The sequence below is a fragment of the Pseudozyma hubeiensis genome, assembly GCF_000403515.1.
Source record: "Pseudozyma hubeiensis SY62 DNA, scaffold: PHS4, whole genome shotgun sequence".
In the NCBI taxonomy this organism is placed as follows: domain Eukaryota; kingdom Fungi; phylum Basidiomycota; class Ustilaginomycetes; order Ustilaginales; family Ustilaginaceae; genus Pseudozyma; species Pseudozyma hubeiensis.
This window is the reverse complement of record NW_012133786.1, coordinates 323616-341986: the sequence shown is the minus strand read 5'-3', so window position 1 is coordinate 341986 and position 18371 is coordinate 323616. Positions and strand designations below refer to the sequence as shown.

Sequence of the window (18371 nt, the reverse complement as noted above, 5' to 3'; positions counted from 1 at the left end):
CTTCTCTGTGGGTATACCATATGCCGATGACATTACTCCCTACAATCAAGATCGCGGCTCGAGCTCGAGCTCGGTATCCATCGCACGTCGCAGATCCATCTGTATCCCACTGTGATCCGCATTGAGCTCCTGAGCCGACAACGAGCTCGGTGGGCCTGCCATCTGCTTGCGCTTGGCCGCCTGTGTGATGGCGTCCAGATTCGAGACGGTGGGTTTGAAGTGCAACATGCCGCTCTCCCACTCCCACCAGCGCTGCATCTCCTCGAGGTTGTCCTCAACGTTCTTGCATTTGGCAGTCTCGATGGTGAGACGCGTGTCGAATCGGAGCGCGGCAGGCGCCTTGCGCGCAAAGATGGCCTGATCGGTCGGATGCATCGTCGCATACACTGAGCGCAGCTTGCGTTTGCGCGTCACGAGCGCATGCATGCTTGCCTCGTGCGACCCACCTGCAGGGGTCATGCTGCTGCTACCCATCGAGGAAGAGAGGCCCGAGTCGGTCATGCCGAATCCACTGACGCTGAAGGGGTTGGAGCGGCGCGAGTCGTGTCGTCGACGCCTCTTCCGGTCCCCAATCTCGCGGTACGTGCCGGAGCTAGAGGTGGAAGTTCCGAATCGGAACCCAGAACCAGATCCAGAAGCAGAGCCAGAGCTGGGTCCCACGATGGCCTGTGCTCTGGCAGTAGCTGCAGCTGCCGCAGCTTCCTCCTCCGGTGTCGGAATGTCGAGAATGGCACAGAGCGTCTCGACTACGCCCACAGGATGTCCTTCCACGTGCGGCTGCCACAGCGACCATCTGAAATGACGCAAGTTGGGCAGCTGACCCCCCAGACCGCCCACCGCTCTTGCCTCGGACGGGAAAAGCATGCAGCCGGAGATGTGGAGAGTGCGCAACGTCGCGAATGCTGGCGAAGGAATCAAAACGCCCGGCAATGGCCACACGCTATGAGAGCGAGCATCGTCGGCGACGAAATCTGGGCTCGAAGGACCATGCATCCTTTGATGGTAGCTGAGCCTCTCGCGACGCGTCGTCTTCATCGGATGACCGAAAAGTAGCGGCGAACTCCAGTAGGGAGGAGGAGGTCCGAGCGAAAGACTTCTGAGCTTACCCATACTGCACATGGCTCGACGTCCACAGATGCTGCGCTCCAGTACACCGTCGAGCGCCAAGTCCTTGAGTCGCGGTGTGAGCATCATGACGGTACGCAAGCTCTGCAGAATGGAACCGAGCGTCATTTCCGAGAGCAGACGGTCCTCCTCGTTTCGTCTACGCTGCTTCTCCTTTTGCAAACTGGCAAACTCGGTGCCATCGTCGAGTCCAGTGTCGGGCTCATCGAGAAGCCCAGCACGAAGCGCCGAATCGAAACCAAACATGCCGCCTCGCGAGCCCAAGATGCTGTTGCCTGCGCCGGCCCTCTCATTGCCGTTTGCAAAATTGTGATCGCCACCCCACAGATCGGCAGGGTCCTCAGGTTTCTGCTGCTCGGGCTCAGCGAACTCGGGCAGGCTGAATCCCGACGATCCTGCAGCTGCACGACTGCCTGCATGATGCTCCGAATGCGAAGACGCTGGCTCGCGAATCACGGAGATGTCCATGCGTGCGGTGGAAGCTTCCATCTCGGAGTCGTAGTCGCTGCCGTCGGTATAGGAGTCGGCTTCGGAGGCGGTGTCGCTGTCCGAATCCGAGAGTCCATCGAGATCGCCATGACGCCCTCCGTAGACCTCTTCCCTCGTCGGAGGAGGCGCACCTCCTACAAGCAAGTGGCTGGCGCCAGATCGAGCAAAGAGCGTGGGGTGAGTGAAGTGGTTCTTGGTATGGAGTTCGGGGCGTGGACGAAGGGCGCGCCAGCTGCGTAGCTTGGGATCATTAGCCGAGTCGGCGCGCCAGACTCGACGAGCTACAATGCGGGCTCGAGCTCTGGTCTTGGCGAGGATCCACACAACCCACCACTCGACCTTCTGATCGCCAACCTTGGCAATTTCGGACCAGTTTGTCGACCGCCAAGCAGGCTTTGAAACACCCATCTCGACGAAGCAGCGGTCGCGCTCGGCATCGATCTCGTCCAGGTCGAGTTCCTCCGAGTAGATGGGCTCGTCATTATCGGTGAGGCGAGAGGCGTTGGGCTGAGGGGCGTGTGTCGCATCTGCCCAGTCCAAAGGGTCATTGTCGGTGCCCGGTATCCTTTGCTCAGACCCGCGAGCTGAGAAGGGCGTGATCATGTCAGTATCGAGGAGACTGGATGCGGAAGGGCCGGAGGATGATCTCGATGCAGAGGCTGGTGATGCAGAGCGTGGAGAGGCGGTAGAAGAAGAAGGTGTGGAGGACGAAGCCGAAGAAGACCTGCTGGAAGTGGCTGCAAGCGAGAGGCGCTTGAGTTCGAGGAAGAAGGCGCGTTTGGCGACTTCTCTGAAATGCTTGACAAGATCGCGGCCGTCCCAGAGACGGAGGACCCACTCGTCGATGCCGATCGAATTCCAACCACGATGGTCACGATCGCCGGAGCCAGGAGAATCGATGTGGATGCCTCTGGGCGCACGCACTGAGTCGATGCTACGAGCGTTGGCCTGCACATTCTGGGCAGCCCACTGCGCTATCCTCGTCTCAAAGGCTGGAGAGAGGAGATTGGGCGGAGCGATGCCCTGTGCGAGGCAGTCTCGAACATCATCGATGGTAGCGAGATCGGAATTGAGGTTGTATGCTGTCTGACAACCGCCAAGGCCAAAGGCGAGCGCGTTTGGGGGCACGCCTTCGCCCTGATATGTGTGGCCGACCCAAAGGTGTTTGACCAGGCGACCGAGAGCTGGACGATTGGTGAGGGTTCGGGCGAAGAGCGAAAGACTGATGGGATCCGAGAGACGCGGGCCTTTGTAGAGGATTGAGGCGATGTAGGGATAATGCTGCGGTGAGAGCAGAAGGAGCTTGAGTGTTGTGCGGACGTCGAGATGCGGAGCTGAAGAGCGAGCCTTGAGTCGGTGTGCGTCGAAATCGGAGGGCTCACGGAAGTCGTCGGTTCGAAGCGGTGGCAGGGTACATGCTAGGTTGAGGATGTGATCGACGAGCTCGTCTGGAAGCTGCACCCTTGCCGCCGGTGCCATCACGGCGAGCAATGAACGAAGCGACTCGAGATGGCGTGCGGTGAAGAAGTATTGAGCAGGGCTACGTCCGGTCAACTACTTGAGAATTTGAGATTTGAATCTAGCGACGTGGTGGTCCAAGAGTGCCGTAAGTTGTTGGGTACCACCTGAAGAAGAGCGGAGCGTGCTGAAGGAGCGTGAGAGGGACGACGAGGTGCTTGAATGATGATAGAATGTAACGATGGTCGAGGTCGGATGGATGTCAAGCTGAAGCTATCTGGCTGATTGATGGTCTCTTGGTCTCACTCAGTTTGACTTTGGAAGTGGACGTCGCCTTTCCGAAAAATAAAGGTGGAGCGAGAAAAAGCCACTCCCAAAACTCGCACCACGCCTCGCCGCGATTGGCGTGCTGACTCGCTCGCTCCAACGCTCGCCTAAATGGCTGAGAGCGGATTACCATTCAATTCGGGAGAATAAAGACAAGGCGCTGGGAGGCAAATCAGCAGCCGTCCCGCGCTATCATACATACGCAAAACGAATATGCGGGGAGAAAATCATGGCAAGCTGAGCAGCACCAGCAATGGCTTCGATGCAGCAACCGCCGCGGCTCAAAGTGATCCGAACGTCAGAAATCGTGTTCAAGACCAATCAGAATGCGCAGAGTACTGCAGCAGTAGGCACAAACGAGCTTGGCATTGTCCGATTGGATGGTTTGCAGATCAAGCTAGTGTAGACAGCATCGAGGTGCAGACGACGTACAGGCCCTACACACTCGTCTCGCACTCTGATTCGTCCGACGCGCCGTCAAGCCCAAATCTAATCAATCTCAGCCGACACGAAACGATCTCTCAGGCGCGAGACTGTCCCAGTGCCCGAGCCTCGAATCCAGTAAAGTTTGACACAGGGTCTGCCCCTTGTCTGTCCGGAGGCCGTCCTGCCAAATCGCCTCTTCCGCGCCCCGCTTCTGGGTCAAAGTCGGATTCGCTTCCTTGTTGCCCGCCGAGCTGTCGTTGGCAGTTCGCCACCCGCTCTTCTCATTTCCCCCACGAACCGTCTTATCCGGACAGTATCAATGAATCTCCCCTTGTCGCAGTATCAGATACCCACACCGATCGCTAAAGCGTTTGCCGAGTTCTCATACGGCGAAGAAGAGATGTGTGCTAGAGATGCCGGATTGGGGCTTTTCTTCGGCACACTCAAGACCGTGGTGGGTCGAAAGTTACGGAAGGGTTCAGACCGGAGCAGCCAGCCGGCGCTCGTGTCGGAGAGACATCATCCGCATTTTTCAGTCTAAGGTAGCCAGAAATTTGGATCGGGACTTAGCCATGCGTCCACCTCGGCAGCAGCACTATTCGCAGCGCGTCGCTTGGACGGTCTCTGTTCTCGCTTAATCTTTCTGTCGTGCCTAGTATGTTCATGCTCTGCGCCCTCCTCAAAAGAGCGTGGCTAGCCAGCTTCCATACTTTCTGCTTAGCAAAGAGGAGGCTCAAAAACCGAGCTACAGTAGTTCTCCTTGTCGGATCTCGAGTTTATTCATTAGCAATGTCTGCTTGCGAACGCTCTGCTACTTCCGACCGATCTTTCCTGTTGGCCTTTCTGCCAGCTTGAGGCAAGGCTTGGCACGGCCTGGCGAGCTCAGGCCTGCAGATTCCAGTGCATGAATGGTCGCATTCGCCAGCTCCAAGGCCCGGCATGTTCTCTGTGCCTGATCATACCAAAATCAACTCCGCCATTGTCATCGCCGCTTGCCGGTCGAGCTGAAGCTGTGCCGTTCATTCAGCCGAACAGATAGATCCACACTCACAGACGCACGCACATCAATCAAATGTTGTTCCATCACAGCTCCAGATCGTCTTCCGCCTTCGAAGGCAGAGAGCAATCTTTCGCAAAGTGACCCCTGACATTGCATTGATTGCACCTCTTGTGCGGACATCGCTCGACAGGATGCCGGTCTGTCGCTCTGTCGCGGCAGAATGTGCAGCGCTTTCCTCTGCCCTCGAAATGCAGGGTGAAGCATGTATTGTGCTCGTCTCAGATAAATCCCGGCACATGCCTGGCTGTGTATCCCGGTCGGAACACGGCCAAACCTATCAACGTGATGGTGCTTTCCTTCGTCTTCCTTCCTGCCGAGCTTAATGGTGGTTGCTTGCCGTTGGTCCATTCTTCCTCCTTGCGTCGAGCCCACAAGTGCTGAGATTCCACTTGCTCTTCGAGCTTTCTACGCATTTCCATCCACAGCTCTCTTGCTCGCTGCGGCCTGACCTGGTGTACCGTGATCAGGATCTGTTCAAGCCTGGTCGGTCGAGCCGATCTGACCTGTTCCAACGTCTCGCCTTCAATGCGGAGGGCCACCGTTGCAGCGGCACGAAAAGCTTTGAAGGTGCTGAAGTGAACCTCGACGAAATGCTCTCGTCCTTCGCGTGGAAAGGTCACTGCCAATTTTGCCCTCCGAATATCAACATCCTCCTGCAGCAATCTAAGGACTTGAAGCTGCGCCCGATTCATCGTTTCCTTCGAGGTCGGACCCTTGCCTTGAAGTCTCCATCTTCGTGAATTTGGCACTAGTTGGTCTTCATCTTGAACGGCACCACCTGGCCTTGACCAGATCAGCTTGTTGTAGAATCTTGGAAAGGTCGAGGACTGTACAGCTTCGATCTCCCTCCAGACTTGATCGAATCTACCGTTGAAGTAGGACGGGTCTAGCGGCCGCGTCCTTGCGAGATTGTCGCTGTGTTCGACTGGCTCGAGCCTCTCTGGTGCAGCGTCTTCTGTTGTGGTGTCGGCTTGACCAGAAGGGCCGTTTTCTAGACGTATCCGAAAGAGAGAAGTCTTCCCTTCAACTGTGCGCGTCTCAGATGAGCAATCGGCGTCCTCATCCAGGCCGAACAGCCGTCTCTGCCGTTCCGAGCCCGAGCTTCCCCACGGCTCAGCGGTGGTATCAGACAGGCCGGACCCAGCCATCGGACTTTCCCGACAGCCCATAGACCCTGCCACGCTGAAAAAGGTGGGCTGCCGCACCTGCTCCTCTTTGCAGCGACTCATCCTGGCGTGGAAGTGGGTTGGGCTCAGATCTCCCTAAGAGCGGGTGTCTCGACAGGGTCTCTAGGAGTCCGATTCTGCGACGACAGCCCAAAGTGACTCTTGGTGAGAGGAAGGTGAGTTGCCGCCGCTTGAGAGGCTCAGTTTATATAGCCTAGACGGACCCAGCAAACCTTTGTTCGAGCAACACAGACCAAGGTACGACTCTCCTGTACCTTTACAAAGGGACTCAAGCAAACAAATCCAGAGCTTTGCTTTCGAGCAGATTCTTGCGCGAATAAGAGGCGGTTCTGCTTGATCTGGTGTTTGAAGCATCTCTCGATCTGTTTGCCGTGATCAAGGTTCTTCTCGCTAGGAACGCTTTAACGTTCTCTTGCATGAGCACGGTTCGCTGACAAGCCCTGCTGAACGTCGTTGCTGCATTTTTAAACGCGCGTCGTCATTGTTGACGCTTGCGCCTCCATTGTTCAGCCGATCCCTTTGTCTTTGGCGCCGATCGTCGCCAAGGCGTCTTACACCGGCTCATCGACAGCATCCGAGTGCGCAGTGGCCTCGTGATCTCCAGGCTCGACATTTAAAACTGCACAGGGGCATTCGGTCTTTTCATCGCAAAGCGAACGCACGAAGGTAGAGAACAGAATCCATTGCGTCTCTTGAGCGGTAACATTGCGAGTCATAACAATCACTTGGCATCACGAACGTTGAGAGCAGGCTGAGCCGAGGCGTGAGTGTCGGTCTTGTCCTTGTCCTTCTCGTCCACAGCAGTGTTGACGCGAGCAGCGTCGCGCTGCCACTGCGATTCGAGAGCGGCAGGCATCGAGTGCGAAGGCATCTCGTCGCGAACCGGACGTCTGCTGGCACGACCGATCTTGTACCACGGCAGATCGAACAGCTCGTCGATCCTCTCCAAGCTCTGACCCGAAGTCTCGGGCAGGAAGAAGAGGTAAACGGGCAGAGCTACGACCAGCGACATGGCAGCGAAAATGGCGAAAGTGCCAGCACCTTTGAGGCCCGAGTTGAGCATGGGCTGCAGAGCTCGAGTGGTGCTGTACTGCATCAGGAAATGGAAAGCCATTACGAACGATGCAGAGAGTGCACGGACGTCAAGGCTGAAGATCTCGGAGTTGATGAGGTACTGCGCGAGGTTTCCACCAGCCGACCACGAGGCACCGGCGATAAAGATACCGGCAAGAGCAGCTTGGGATGCTGACTTGTTGCGCGGGTGCTTGTGGTCGATGAACACTCCGAGATAGATGGCGACGTAGAGCATGGCGAGACCTTGGAAGAGGGTCGATACCCACAGGGTGCGTCGACGACCGAAAAGATCAATCAAGAAGAACGACGAGATGATACCAGCGCCGAGCTTGACAGCACCAAAGCCAGCCGACATGACGTAGCCCTTGCTGTCGTTGATACCGATCAGGGCCAGGATGCGGTTGGCGTAGGTGGAAAGCGCACCAGGGCCTTGCCACTGACCGAGGATCTGGATAAGAATACAGAGCACGAGCTTGAACTGGTTGTTCTTGTTGCAGAAAAGCTCGCGAACCTTGCCCATGAAGCCGAGACCGTCCGTAGCCTCTCGCTCCTGCCTGACCGAGTCGGCGATCAACTCGTACTCTTCAACGAAAGCCTGGTCTCGAGGCTCCATGCCGCGGTACCATCCAAGCGAGGCAGAAGCATCCTCGATGCGTCCCTTCATCATGAGCCATCGTGGCGATTCCTTGAGGAAGAGCGTGAAGATGAGTACGACGGCGTGGAGAGAGAAGTTGAGCGAAAGGGGGATCTGCCAGATGGCGTTTGTCTTGGCGTTGACGTGTTCCTTGACACCCAGGTTGGTGCAGTAGCCAAGGAGAAGACCGAGGTATACATTGAACGAGTAGACGGAGGTGCAGAGACCACGAATCTGCTTAGGCGCCACCTCGACAAGGAAGATGGGTGCGACGATGGGGGTCAGACCGACACCGATACCAGCGATCGCACGGGCAGCAAGCAGCATGGCGTAGTTACCTGCGCTACCAGCCCACAAGGCACTGCCGAGAAGCACAAGGCAGCATGCAACCTGAGCGCCACGAACACGTCCGAGGCGCTCGCAGATGGGGTAGCCGAGGATGGCACCGAGTACCGAGAAGAGCTGGACCATGGCAGTCACATTAGACTCCTTGTTGCTCTTGGCCGGAATGTGGAAGACCTTTTCGAAAGTCTTTTGTGAGATCATGCCTCCAATCAGACCCTCGTCGATACCACGAGATGCACCGAGAAGACCCATGCCAACGACGGCGACGGCAAGACGCCAGTTGAGCGCCGAGCTGGGCGTCTCGGAAAAGTGCGAAAACTTGGAGGGGATGTACATCGCGATAGGGGACTAAAGGCGCGTGTTTAGATGGCCAAGCTGTTGCGGGGACGGTCAATGCCGAGTCGGATTCTAGTGAGACTAAGGTGTTAGATGGTGAGGAGGAGAAGAGGGATGCACGGTGTGGACAGGTAGGGCAAGCGGGCGACCAGAGAAGGGCAGGTTCTTATACATTCAGAAACAGGCATGACCAGCGAAGGAACAGCAAGACAAGCAAATTTGGGGCCCCCTGACTCGGTCTGGTCACTCAGCACGGAAGGAGAGAGAACCTGATTGGATCGAAGGCGTGGGACGAACGGTCAATTCTGGCAGGAAGGGGTAGGACGAGCATCGCCGGCGAATCCAGACAGGCGACGTGCGCTAGCGCAGTGAAAAAACAAAGGAGACACGAGGCCCAGGAACGGTCCCGCACCAACAAAATTTGCGGGGGAGCGCTAGCGTCCGCATGGCCGAACACTCAAAATGGCCAGATTCATAGAGCAGGCACGTTGTAGGGTACAAGCTGGGCTGCATTGCAGCTCTGCATGGCCACAGTATCAGGACCCTCGGCCCACTCCGCTTTGGATGGACTCCATCAAGCTTCCCCATACAAGCGTGAGTCTGGGGTCTGGGGTAACACAAAGATTGTTCGTCCGGACAGTGAGACGAAGAAGTCGCAGCTTCATCCGAGCGGGAGGGCAGTGGTTGCAGTCTTGACTCGCAAAATGCGGCGGCCGACGGCACGCGGCATCCATCAGACCTGCGGCAGCCGTATTCGTGATCGAACCTCGAGCTTCCTGCGACCGGAAACATCCGGCGCATTGTTCTGGGAGAAGTGAGACAAACGGTTCTCTCTTTCCGAAGAACAGGAGCTCTCTACTCACCAGGCAAGAGAATCATCGACGTTTCCACCTGGTTCGAATCAAAGAAAATGTTGGCAAGCAAGCGGTGTGCACGAACCTTTGCTATCGAGACAACGAGACTCGGCGAAACTCGACATGCAGAGGCGCCGGTCAACTGCTGTGACTTGATGATCGCTGCCAGAAAGCTGTCTTCTCATTTCAGTCGTTTCCCGCACGTCCGAGATCGCATCAGATCGCACTTCCTGCACTTTCTGCGCGCTCCGACAGTGAAGAGAGATGTGCCGTCACCGGTCGTTGTAAAGGCTCGCACTCCTGGCACCAATCCTTGTGACTATGCTCGTCATGGTTGAGTTGTGGCGCTCTTGAGGGGCAGCAAATTCTTGGCGGACCTCGGCTGTGGTGTCTACGGAATCATCCGCTTGTGGAACATCTGGGAAAGGCTTCAGGCTTCACTCAGAGATCCCAAAAGCGTCCAAGAGGTGGGAGAAGAGGAGTGGGGGGAGGGGCAAGCGAGGACTCGCTTCCTCAACTGCACCAACGGCACTTCTGAGACGGGTCTGCATCGGTCAATACGGTTGCCGACGATCAAGAAGCAGGCTTGAGGAATTGCGGAGTTAGGATTTTCGGCAGAACGCTGGAAAGTGGCCGCAGGCACTTCTCGACAGCTTCTTTCTGCTACATTTTGAAAAAGAACCCGCCGCTTCGGCGAGACCCGTCGATTGGTTCACCCGCCGCTCCCGCGGTGAATTTGGGGGGGGGAAATTTCGCCTTCACCAGTCCGCACTCGCCACGATGAGAAGGTAGCCGAGCGCACGCTTTCGGACCTCTATGCCCCTTCGCCTGCCCTGACGCAAATTTCGCTGGTCCTGAACTGAAGCCCACTCTGGCAGACATTTCTGACCGCATGGCCAGGGCACGGTGCTCGTCGGTCCTGACCGTCTCCCACATCGGATTCTGCCTTGCCGCAGTCCGCATAATAAGTCTTGTAGGATCTTTCCGTCTTCGGAGTTAGGCGTCCATGCTGTCCGAAGCATATCAAGGCTCTTCCCGAACGGAAAGATCAACATGGGCTTCAGTCACAAACAAAGTGGATGCTAAGCAACGAGGCAAGAACGGCCGAATGTACCTGAACTCCATCACTTTGCTTTGGAACGGGTATCCAGTACCTCGAGGAACTTTTCCGTAGGGATCTGCACTCTGCCGACACCAAGAGCCTTGAGCCTCTTCTTGCCCTCCTTCTGCTTGTTGAGATGCTTGAGTTTGCGTTCGTAATGACCACCATATAAGCCCGCCGTTACATCCTTCCGATATGCTGACAGTGTCTCTCTCGCAATCACCTTGCTCCCTGTCGTTGCTTGGATCGATACCTCGAACTGCTGTCGCGGAATGATGTCCTTGAGCTTCTTCGTCCACTGTCGCGCATTGTACATGACCTTGGATCGATGCATGATGATCGAGAGCGAGTCGAGCACCGTATTTGAGATAAGAAAGTTGAGCTTGACCAGATCGCTTGCAGCATAGCCATCCTCGGAATACTCGAACGAGGCGAATCCTGATGAGCACGACTTGAGCTTGTCGAAAAAGTCGGTGACGATCTCCGACAATGGCAGCCGATAAGTCATCTGCACCGATCGGATCGCCGATGCAGTAGGAGGGAACGAGACCTCGAGCTGTTCGCCACGATGCTCGGCGCATAGCTGCATGATCTCGCCCGTGTACTCTTCCGGACAACGCACGACACCTCGGACCATCGGTTCTTCTAGCAACGTCACTTTGGACTTGCGTTCCGAATCATCGGGAAAGTTAATCGGGTTCGAGACGATCTCTTCCCGTCCATCCCGCCATGTCACCTTGTAGGGAACGGAAGGCGCTGTCACCAAGATCGCGTGTCCATACTCGTCCTCGAGTCTCTGTCGGAAGACGTCGAGGTGCAAAAGCCCGAGGAAACCCAAACGACATCCCTGGCCGAGCGCCATCGATGACTCCCGCTGGACTGTGACGGAGCGATCGTTGAGCGCAAGCCGCTGGATCGCTTCTTCCAGCTTGACAAAGTCGGTCGTTTCGATGGGAAAGATACCGGCGTACACCATCGGCACGGTGGGTGCAAAACCTTCTAGCGGCTCCACCTTTTCAGACGCAAGATGGAACGTATCGCCGATCTGTGCCTCGCTCATATCCTTCATGTTGGCGATGATCCAGCCGACCTGACCCTTACGCAACACATCGGTGGAGATCATCTCGGGTGAGTTGACACCCAGGCTGAGGACTTCATAGCGCTTGCCCGTGTGGCAGGATGTGATGCGATCTCCCTTTTTGACAGCGCCATCTGCAATGGACACCAGCGACACGACGCCTTTGTACTGATCGTACCAGCTGTCAAAGACCAACGCGCGGAAGCCCGGACCCTCCCTGCCCTTCAATTTGCCATCTTCCACTCCTGGTGGTGGTTTTGTCCTCTCCACCAAAGCGCGCAGGACGCTGTCCACGCCTTTGCCCGTCTTTGCAGAAATTAATAGCGGCTCTTGCCCAGACAATGTCGTATCGATGCCGAGGATCTCTTCCATCTGTATCGCGCAGCGGTCTGGATCGGCTGCTGGTAGGTCGCTCTTGTTCAGCACAGGTACGATGGCCAGGTCCTTCTGCTTGGCCAACTCGAACACGGTGATGGACTGCGCCTGCACGCCTTGCGTTGCATCTACGACGAGAAGTGCGCTCTGACACGCCGAGAGCGATCGACTGACCTCGTATGAAAAGTCGACGTGACCAGGACAGTCTATCAAGTTTAGCAGGTAACGTCCGGCCTTTGGTGCAAACCCGTCGTCAAAGGCCGAGATGAAGTCTTCCCTCGGTCCATCGTAGTCGTACACCATCGTCACTGCTTGTGATTTGACGGTAATACCTCGCTCTCTCTCCACCTTGAGCTTGTCGAGTACCTGCTGGTTGGAGCCGTCTGATGGGATCGTGCCGGTGAGCTCAAGGAGTCGGTCTGCAAGCGTTGACTTGCCATGGTCCACATGGCTGATGATGGAGAACGTTCGTGTTTCGAGTCGGTCAAATTTGGAAGAGTCCCGATTGTCTGCCTTTGCGGCGATTGGTGAGGAAGCGATGGCCTGGCGTAATGGTCTTGAGGTAGTATAGTGACGATGTGAGATGCTGATGTGCTTGTCATTTTGATGCTGAGGCTGTGTTGGCGCTCCAGACGCTCTGCATATTGCCTCGACAGCGCGGGAGCTGGGCCCCGGTGCCGAGCACCCGAGTACGGCTACTTGTTGCAGAAGCGCCTCTAATGGGCGCGTCCCAGCTGTGCGACCTGTCCGACATGCTGACCGGATCATTGCCTATCAGCAAAGAGCAGGTGCAACCTGTATTTTCGTATGAGCGAATCCGACACGACTGGTGGACGGGCAGGAGGAGCATCAGTGCCAAGGTGGAGGACCACGCTCAAAAATTCCAAGTCTTCCAAAAGATCTTCGGGTTTCGGGCTCTTCCGGCCGCTGCATATTTTTAGGACCCTGGATCGCATCAACTTTCAATGTACCACACACGACCTAGCCACCGCAGAGAAGCACCGTCAGCAGATCAGGGGGCTTAAGAAGGCACACTTTCTCGTTAATGGAACTATCATACATTGCAATTTCGTCTATGCAAGCAGAAGAGATCAGAACGATCGCTCGGTGCTGTCGGCACCCATTGACTGTGTTGCTGAGCTTCCGGAACTGACAGCCTGAAGCATGCGATCCACGTAAGCAGCGCCAGACCACTTTTGGTGGGTGAGCACATCGCATCCGATCTCCTTCTCCTTTCGCTGGACCAGCTCGACGTAAGCAAGCATGCCATCGGTCTTGAATCGCTGCGACAGCTCGCACGTCATGGCGCCCGTCGAGTGAAGACCGGCGAGCGAGATGAGCTGGAAGACGAAACCTGACTTGGCGAGGTCCCAGACGAAGTTCTTAAGGTCCTGGTCCGAGAATCCATGGGCGCTCCAATTGAAGCTTGGGCTGAGGTTGTATACGAGCCACTTGCCTGGCAGGTCGCGGTGGATGTCGGCAGCGAAGGTCTGAGCTTGCTTGAGGTCAGGCATTTTGGTCTCGAGCCAGAGCATGTCGGCGTAGGCACCAAAGATCTTGACACGCTTGATGGCAGGTGCGACACCACCCTTGAAGTGGTAGTATCCTTCCTTGGTTCGAGGAGCATCCCAACACCATGTCGGGACACCTTCGGCACCAAAGATGTCCTTGGCGATGGCGCGTGCTTCGCCGTTCGAGACGCCGCCAGCGACCTTTTGGGCGTAGGCCTCGACACCTTGCTTGTTGGAAGAGTTGTGCTTGGCGACAGCTTCGTTGAAGGTGAGCAGCTCGCATTTGTCCATCCACGCCTTTTCGGCTGCATCCACCTCGGGGCCCGAAGCCCCTGCCGCTTCCTTGGAGGCAAGCGTATCTGCGAGACTCTGGGTACCCTCGGGCAGGTTGTAAGCACCCTTGATGAATTCGTGATCGCGGGCATCGATGCTAGAAGAGATGAGCTTGGCCGACTCCGAGTCGGTTCGAGCAATCAAGATGTTGGCCGAGCCGAGGATGTCCCATGCAAAGCGAGTAGCGGTGAGACGGTTGACGTGTTCCGAAGTAGGGACCAGCACCTTTCCTGCCTGGTGACCACACTTCTTGCCGCCGTGAAGCTGGTCCTCGAGGTGGATACCGGCAGCGCCCTGCTCAGCAAAGAGCTTGGCCAGCTTGAAAACGGTGCTGAGACCACCGTGTCCAGTGTCGGCATCGGCGATGATAGGTCGCACGTAATCGACCCACGGCGTCTTTGCCTTTTGTTCGGGAGTGAGCTGGCATCGCTCGTCCCAGTGCTTTCGATCGTGGTGCTGCTGCGCCTTGAAGAGACGCTGAACCTGGTTCGGGACGGTAGTGTAGGGGTAGTCTGCAAGATCCGGACCGACCTCGTTGTTGCACGTGGTGAGCACGGAACTGCACGCCCAGCCCGAGACGTAGACTACCTCTTGGTTGTGAGCCATCTGTGACTGCTGAACAGGGTCGATAGCACCCATGGTGTGTGCAGGAGTTCCCTTTGCTGCATGCTCGGAAAGAAGGGCGAAGAGCTTGTCGGCGGTGAGCGAGGACGCAGGCGGTTGAACGGGCATTGAGCCGCGCTTGGAGACGACGGCCTCGGGACCGTACGGACGCTTGATGCCTTTGAAGCGAGGACTGTCGAACCATTCCTGCACCTGCTTCACTGCAGCTTCATAGTCTGCCTGTTCTTGCTGTGCGGTAGGAGGCTGAACACGCAGTGGAGCAGGCTGTGGGTTGAGCGAAGTGGCAGCTGTGGAGCTCATCCTGATTGTAGCAGTGGAGGGAGCGGCGAGCGCAGGAGGTACACGGCCGGATCTCGAACAGAGACTGAGATGAGCGAGAATGGATGATGGCGCAGTCGATGATGGTGCTCGAGCTGCGTTGACGCGAGCCAGACGAGCTGCAACCAGGCGAGAGGACATGGTAGCGCTCCGATCAAGGGAGGAGGTCGATCGAAGCTGAGATGAAGCTTGTCGATGTACTAAGATGAACGAAAAATGCTGCGTCCAGCTATGCCAAACTTGTTGTCGTTGTGATAGTGTATATATTGACTGGCTGTCGGTGGTCAAGAAGGAAGGAGTCGAGGAAAAGATCGTAGCATGGACAAGGATTCTCGACCCGTGGGAGCCGGAAATGCCGAAGCGAGCAACAAATCATCTAACTCTGTCGCGGCTAAGCCGAAGCTTCCGGCATTCAGGTGCTGAAAGCGCTTTGGACCGTCTTCCCCGCACTCGACTGCGAACGAATGACATGTTAAATCCGAACTCTCGGCCGTGAGCTTTTCAAAAATTTCAGCTGCAGGGTTCGAAAGTTCCAAGGCTCCACCTGTCCTACCTCATCTTCGTACATGCTTCTCGTCCGCACACCATCAGACTTGTCCGCGAGAGGGTCGAGAGCGCAGGCCGCAATGCTGCGTGACCTCAGCCTTGCTGATCGACAGTCTTGAAGCCTCACATCCTTCGAAGTCGCAGCCCTTCTCCGCCATCATGATCTGAAACCAGGATTGGAATCTCCTCAAGACCTGCACCTGGAACGGATATCGACCTCATAGAAGCAACTTTCCCGCCGGATCCTTGTTCCGTTGAATTAGACGGAATGACTGTAGATGCGCTGGTCGCTCTCGTCAATCCGACAAGCTGTCTGCCTCGCATCAAGGCAGAACCCGACGCTGCGCATGTGTTCCGGGCCCTCTCGCATCTCTCGCGCCTATACTCGCCAAAGTCGCTCAATAGAGACGAGCAAGCACTCCGCGACCTCCTCGAACCGGATCGTAACGCATCGCCGGCATTACAGGATGCGTGTGATGTGGCTAAGGTCGACGATAGCGAGAAGCGGTATGCGATGGACTGGCTCACTCGGCTCATCGCTAGCGGCCTTTATTGGATAGACGATGAAGAGGATGCGACCACTGCCGAGGATTTGTTGGACTTGGCTGGACGCATACTTGGTGGCCAGGCCAGCTTGGAGGAGGCTGGAGCTATCTCGCGCGACTTTTGCTTTCCCCTCAAGGAACCAGTACTCATCCCGGGAGAACACTCGGCGTCGTTCGACCTTGACCGGCTATCTGGTCCCATCGAAATCGTTCTTCGCGATGATCCCCTTCCGCCTTCAAATGCTCAATCAGAGGCCACTTCGCAGAATGGAAATGGATCGAGTCAGGATGCTGCGGCGGCGGTAGGAGTTCAGACGTGGGGTGCAGCCATCGTTGTGAGCGATGTCGTCCTCCGACATCCTGCCCTGTTTCATCCTGGGCTTGCTCTGCGGTCCCACAAGCGACTCAGAATTGCTGAGCTCGGAGCCGGAACCGGTCTCCTCGGCATGGTAGCAGCCAAGCTTCTACAGCAAAGTGACGTCCAAGCCGACGTTGTCCTGACCGACTACCACCAGCAAGTGCTGCAGAATCTTAGACACAACGTCCGAGAGAATTTCCCAGCACTCACGCCCTCGAAGGATCGTCTCGAGCCGGTCGCCGTCTCAGTTGAGCATCTCGATTGGTGGGAGCTGCATCAGAAGACGCTCCAGGGCACTCTCGACGAGAGTCAACCCAAGTTCGACTTGCTGCTGCTTGCCGACGTCATTTACGCGCCTGAGCATGCACTCTGGATCCGCTCTTCTATCCAAGCGCTGCTACGCAAGCCGCTAGATGGCCAGGACGAAGACCTGGCACCACGTGCCCACATTGTCATGGCTGTTCGAGGCACGGGCAAGTTTGAGGGTCTCTTCAAGACGGTCGAAGAAGCTTTCCGACCCCATCAACAGTCGAGTGCGCTCCCGTCGCTAAGCACTAGTCGAACAGACACACCGCTCGACACTGTTCCCGGAACACCGTCTCTGACGATCGAGTCGCTAAGTGGCATGGATTCCAAAAGTCACGCAAAGCATCGTGACGATCTGCATTCACGCATGAATGCAATCTCCCAGCGAGAGGCTCGGCCTGCTGTGGAGCTCGGGATCCTGAAGCGTCGCAGGCTGGACAAGCGTGCTAGCGTTGGTAGAGACGATGAGCAGGAGTACCTTTGGTTCGAGATCGGTTGGTTACCGACGCTTTCCACTTGTGACCCATAGACATCATAGACGGTAGACGGTAGGTGGTTGTTGTGTATTGTATATGTATAGAATGGTACGCACACACGGAATGGATCAAGTATAAATGTTTTCAACTGGACGCAGACTTCGGTGTTGGGGCGTTCCAGATAATTGTGACATTGCAAGAAGCAGGCGTGGGTATGTTCAGACAGAGTTGGCGTCGGCAGCCTTGATATCTCGCGAGTAATAGTCGGCTTGGAATCTCCAGCTTGCGACTCCGTCGAATTCGCTCCATTCGGGCTTGACGCTAGCAGCTTGGCTCGCCACTGAAGGGTCGTAGAAAGCGGGAGTCTTGACCCTGGTATCCGCCTTGTAGGGCACGGGAGGAATCTTTGCATTGTCGACATCGAAGACGAATTGTGTCAGTGTGTCGCCGGTCGCCCAGCCGTACCACGGTCTACCGGCCCACTGAACGGCGCCGTTGTTTGCTGCGGAGCCCTGCTCTCCGTTCTTGGCAAAGTTGACCTCGATGTAGTCCTTGACATTGTAGAGGATGGTCTGCTCATCGACGGGGTAGATGGAGGGAGATTTGGATGGGGTGACGGTGGCGAGGTTGCTCCTCAAACCGGCAATGACGTTGGACGAAGTGAAGAGCACAAAGTTGGAGAAGAGAATGAGTTGCTTATAGACAAAGCCCTTGTCGGCGGTGTTGGGCTGTTTGCCGGCGAGCGAAGGATGACGCATGCCGAGCACTTCGAGTTTGGCTTCGTCGAAGCTGAGACGGAAGAGTCGTGGACCGGGACCGGTGTGGTCCTGGTACCCCAGTTCGAGCATGACGGGATGATTGACGCCGGCATTGTATGCTGAGGTGTCCAGACCGAGGGACGAGATCTGGTCCTGAGTGAAGGGGATCAGCGGCGAAGGATCAATGTCGCGAACTTTGGGAGGGAGAAAGTTGAGGATCTGTGCTACTGGCATGAGCAGGGGTACCAGCATCACATCGTATGTTCCGTTGATGGCGACCATATTGGGCTAGAACCGGCGAAGCGACGACGAGAGATTGTCCTGCCAAGCGATGGGTGACGGTAGCAGGAGGAGAAGCTGGGAGATGCGAGCTTGATGGAGAAGACTCGAGCCGTCTATATAAGCTTCGAGATGCTGCCAAAAAATCCGGCGGAATTTGCTCCGCACCTTACTAACTCGATTTTACTCCACACTTTGTTTCAGCTGGACACACTAGTCACCATGCAGCAAAGCACTTCATGCACGACCGAGAGCCAAGCCCCTGTGGTGCTGATCTCGCTTCGGAACAGCGTAGCTGCGGATCATGCCTTTCACGAATGGAAGTCATCTTCGGAAGCTTTGATCCGTGGCCATTCAAGAGACGCTGCATGCGAGCACAACGTGATTGGAGAGGTTGAGATGCACAACGTTGCCGCCGCCCGATCTAAGATATTTGATAGTAAGCGA

At 56.3% G+C, this 18371-nt stretch overlaps 8 protein-coding genes across 8 annotated transcripts; 2 read left to right on the top strand and 6 right to left on the bottom strand.

Moving 5' to 3' along the window:
* Positions 1-45: 45 nt before the first annotated feature.
* Positions 46-3093, bottom strand: PHSY_000250 (hypothetical protein; the record flags this gene model as incomplete). Its single annotated transcript, XM_012330892.1, has 1 exon — positions 46-3093. The coding sequence occupies one exon, from the start codon at positions 3091-3093 to the stop codon at positions 46-48; it is 3048 nt and encodes a 1015-aa protein (XP_012186282.1).
* Positions 3094-4144: 1051 nt separating this feature from the next.
* On the top strand, positions 4145-4366 carry PHSY_000249 (hypothetical protein; the record flags this gene model as incomplete). Its single annotated transcript, XM_012330891.1, has 1 exon — positions 4145-4366. The coding sequence occupies one exon, from the start codon at positions 4145-4147 to the stop codon at positions 4364-4366; it is 222 nt and encodes a 73-aa protein (XP_012186281.1).
* A 737-nt stretch (positions 4367-5103) lies between these two features.
* Positions 5104-6114, bottom strand: PHSY_000248 (DNA polymerase; the record flags this gene model as incomplete). Its single annotated transcript, XM_012330890.1, has 1 exon — positions 5104-6114. The coding sequence occupies one exon, from the start codon at positions 6112-6114 to the stop codon at positions 5104-5106; it is 1011 nt and encodes a 336-aa protein (XP_012186280.1).
* Positions 6115-6793: 679 nt separating this feature from the next.
* On the bottom strand, positions 6794-8461 carry PHSY_000247 (quinate permease; the record flags this gene model as incomplete). Its single annotated transcript, XM_012330889.1, has 1 exon — positions 6794-8461. The coding sequence occupies one exon, from the start codon at positions 8459-8461 to the stop codon at positions 6794-6796; it is 1668 nt and encodes a 555-aa protein (XP_012186279.1).
* Positions 8462-10439: 1978 nt separating this feature from the next.
* PHSY_000246 (hypothetical protein) lies at positions 10440-12638 on the bottom strand (the record flags this gene model as incomplete). Its single annotated transcript, XM_012330888.1, has 1 exon — positions 10440-12638. The coding sequence occupies one exon, from the start codon at positions 12636-12638 to the stop codon at positions 10440-10442; it is 2199 nt and encodes a 732-aa protein (XP_012186278.1).
* Positions 12639-12961: 323 nt separating this feature from the next.
* PHSY_000245 (isocitrate lyase) lies at positions 12962-14797 on the bottom strand (the record flags this gene model as incomplete). Its single annotated transcript, XM_012330887.1, has 1 exon — positions 12962-14797. The coding sequence occupies one exon, from the start codon at positions 14795-14797 to the stop codon at positions 12962-12964; it is 1836 nt and encodes a 611-aa protein (XP_012186277.1).
* A 673-nt stretch (positions 14798-15470) lies between these two features.
* PHSY_000244 (hypothetical protein) lies at positions 15471-16940 on the top strand (the record flags this gene model as incomplete). The annotated part of the gene is made up of 1 exon (XM_012330886.1): positions 15471-16940. The coding sequence occupies one exon, from the start codon at positions 15471-15473 to the stop codon at positions 16938-16940; it is 1470 nt and encodes a 489-aa protein (XP_012186276.1).
* Positions 16941-17105: 165 nt separating this feature from the next.
* Positions 17106-17927, bottom strand: PHSY_000243 (hypothetical protein; the record flags this gene model as incomplete). Its single annotated transcript, XM_012330885.1, has 1 exon — positions 17106-17927. The coding sequence occupies one exon, from the start codon at positions 17925-17927 to the stop codon at positions 17106-17108; it is 822 nt and encodes a 273-aa protein (XP_012186275.1).
* Between the last annotated feature and the right edge of the window lie 444 nt (positions 17928-18371).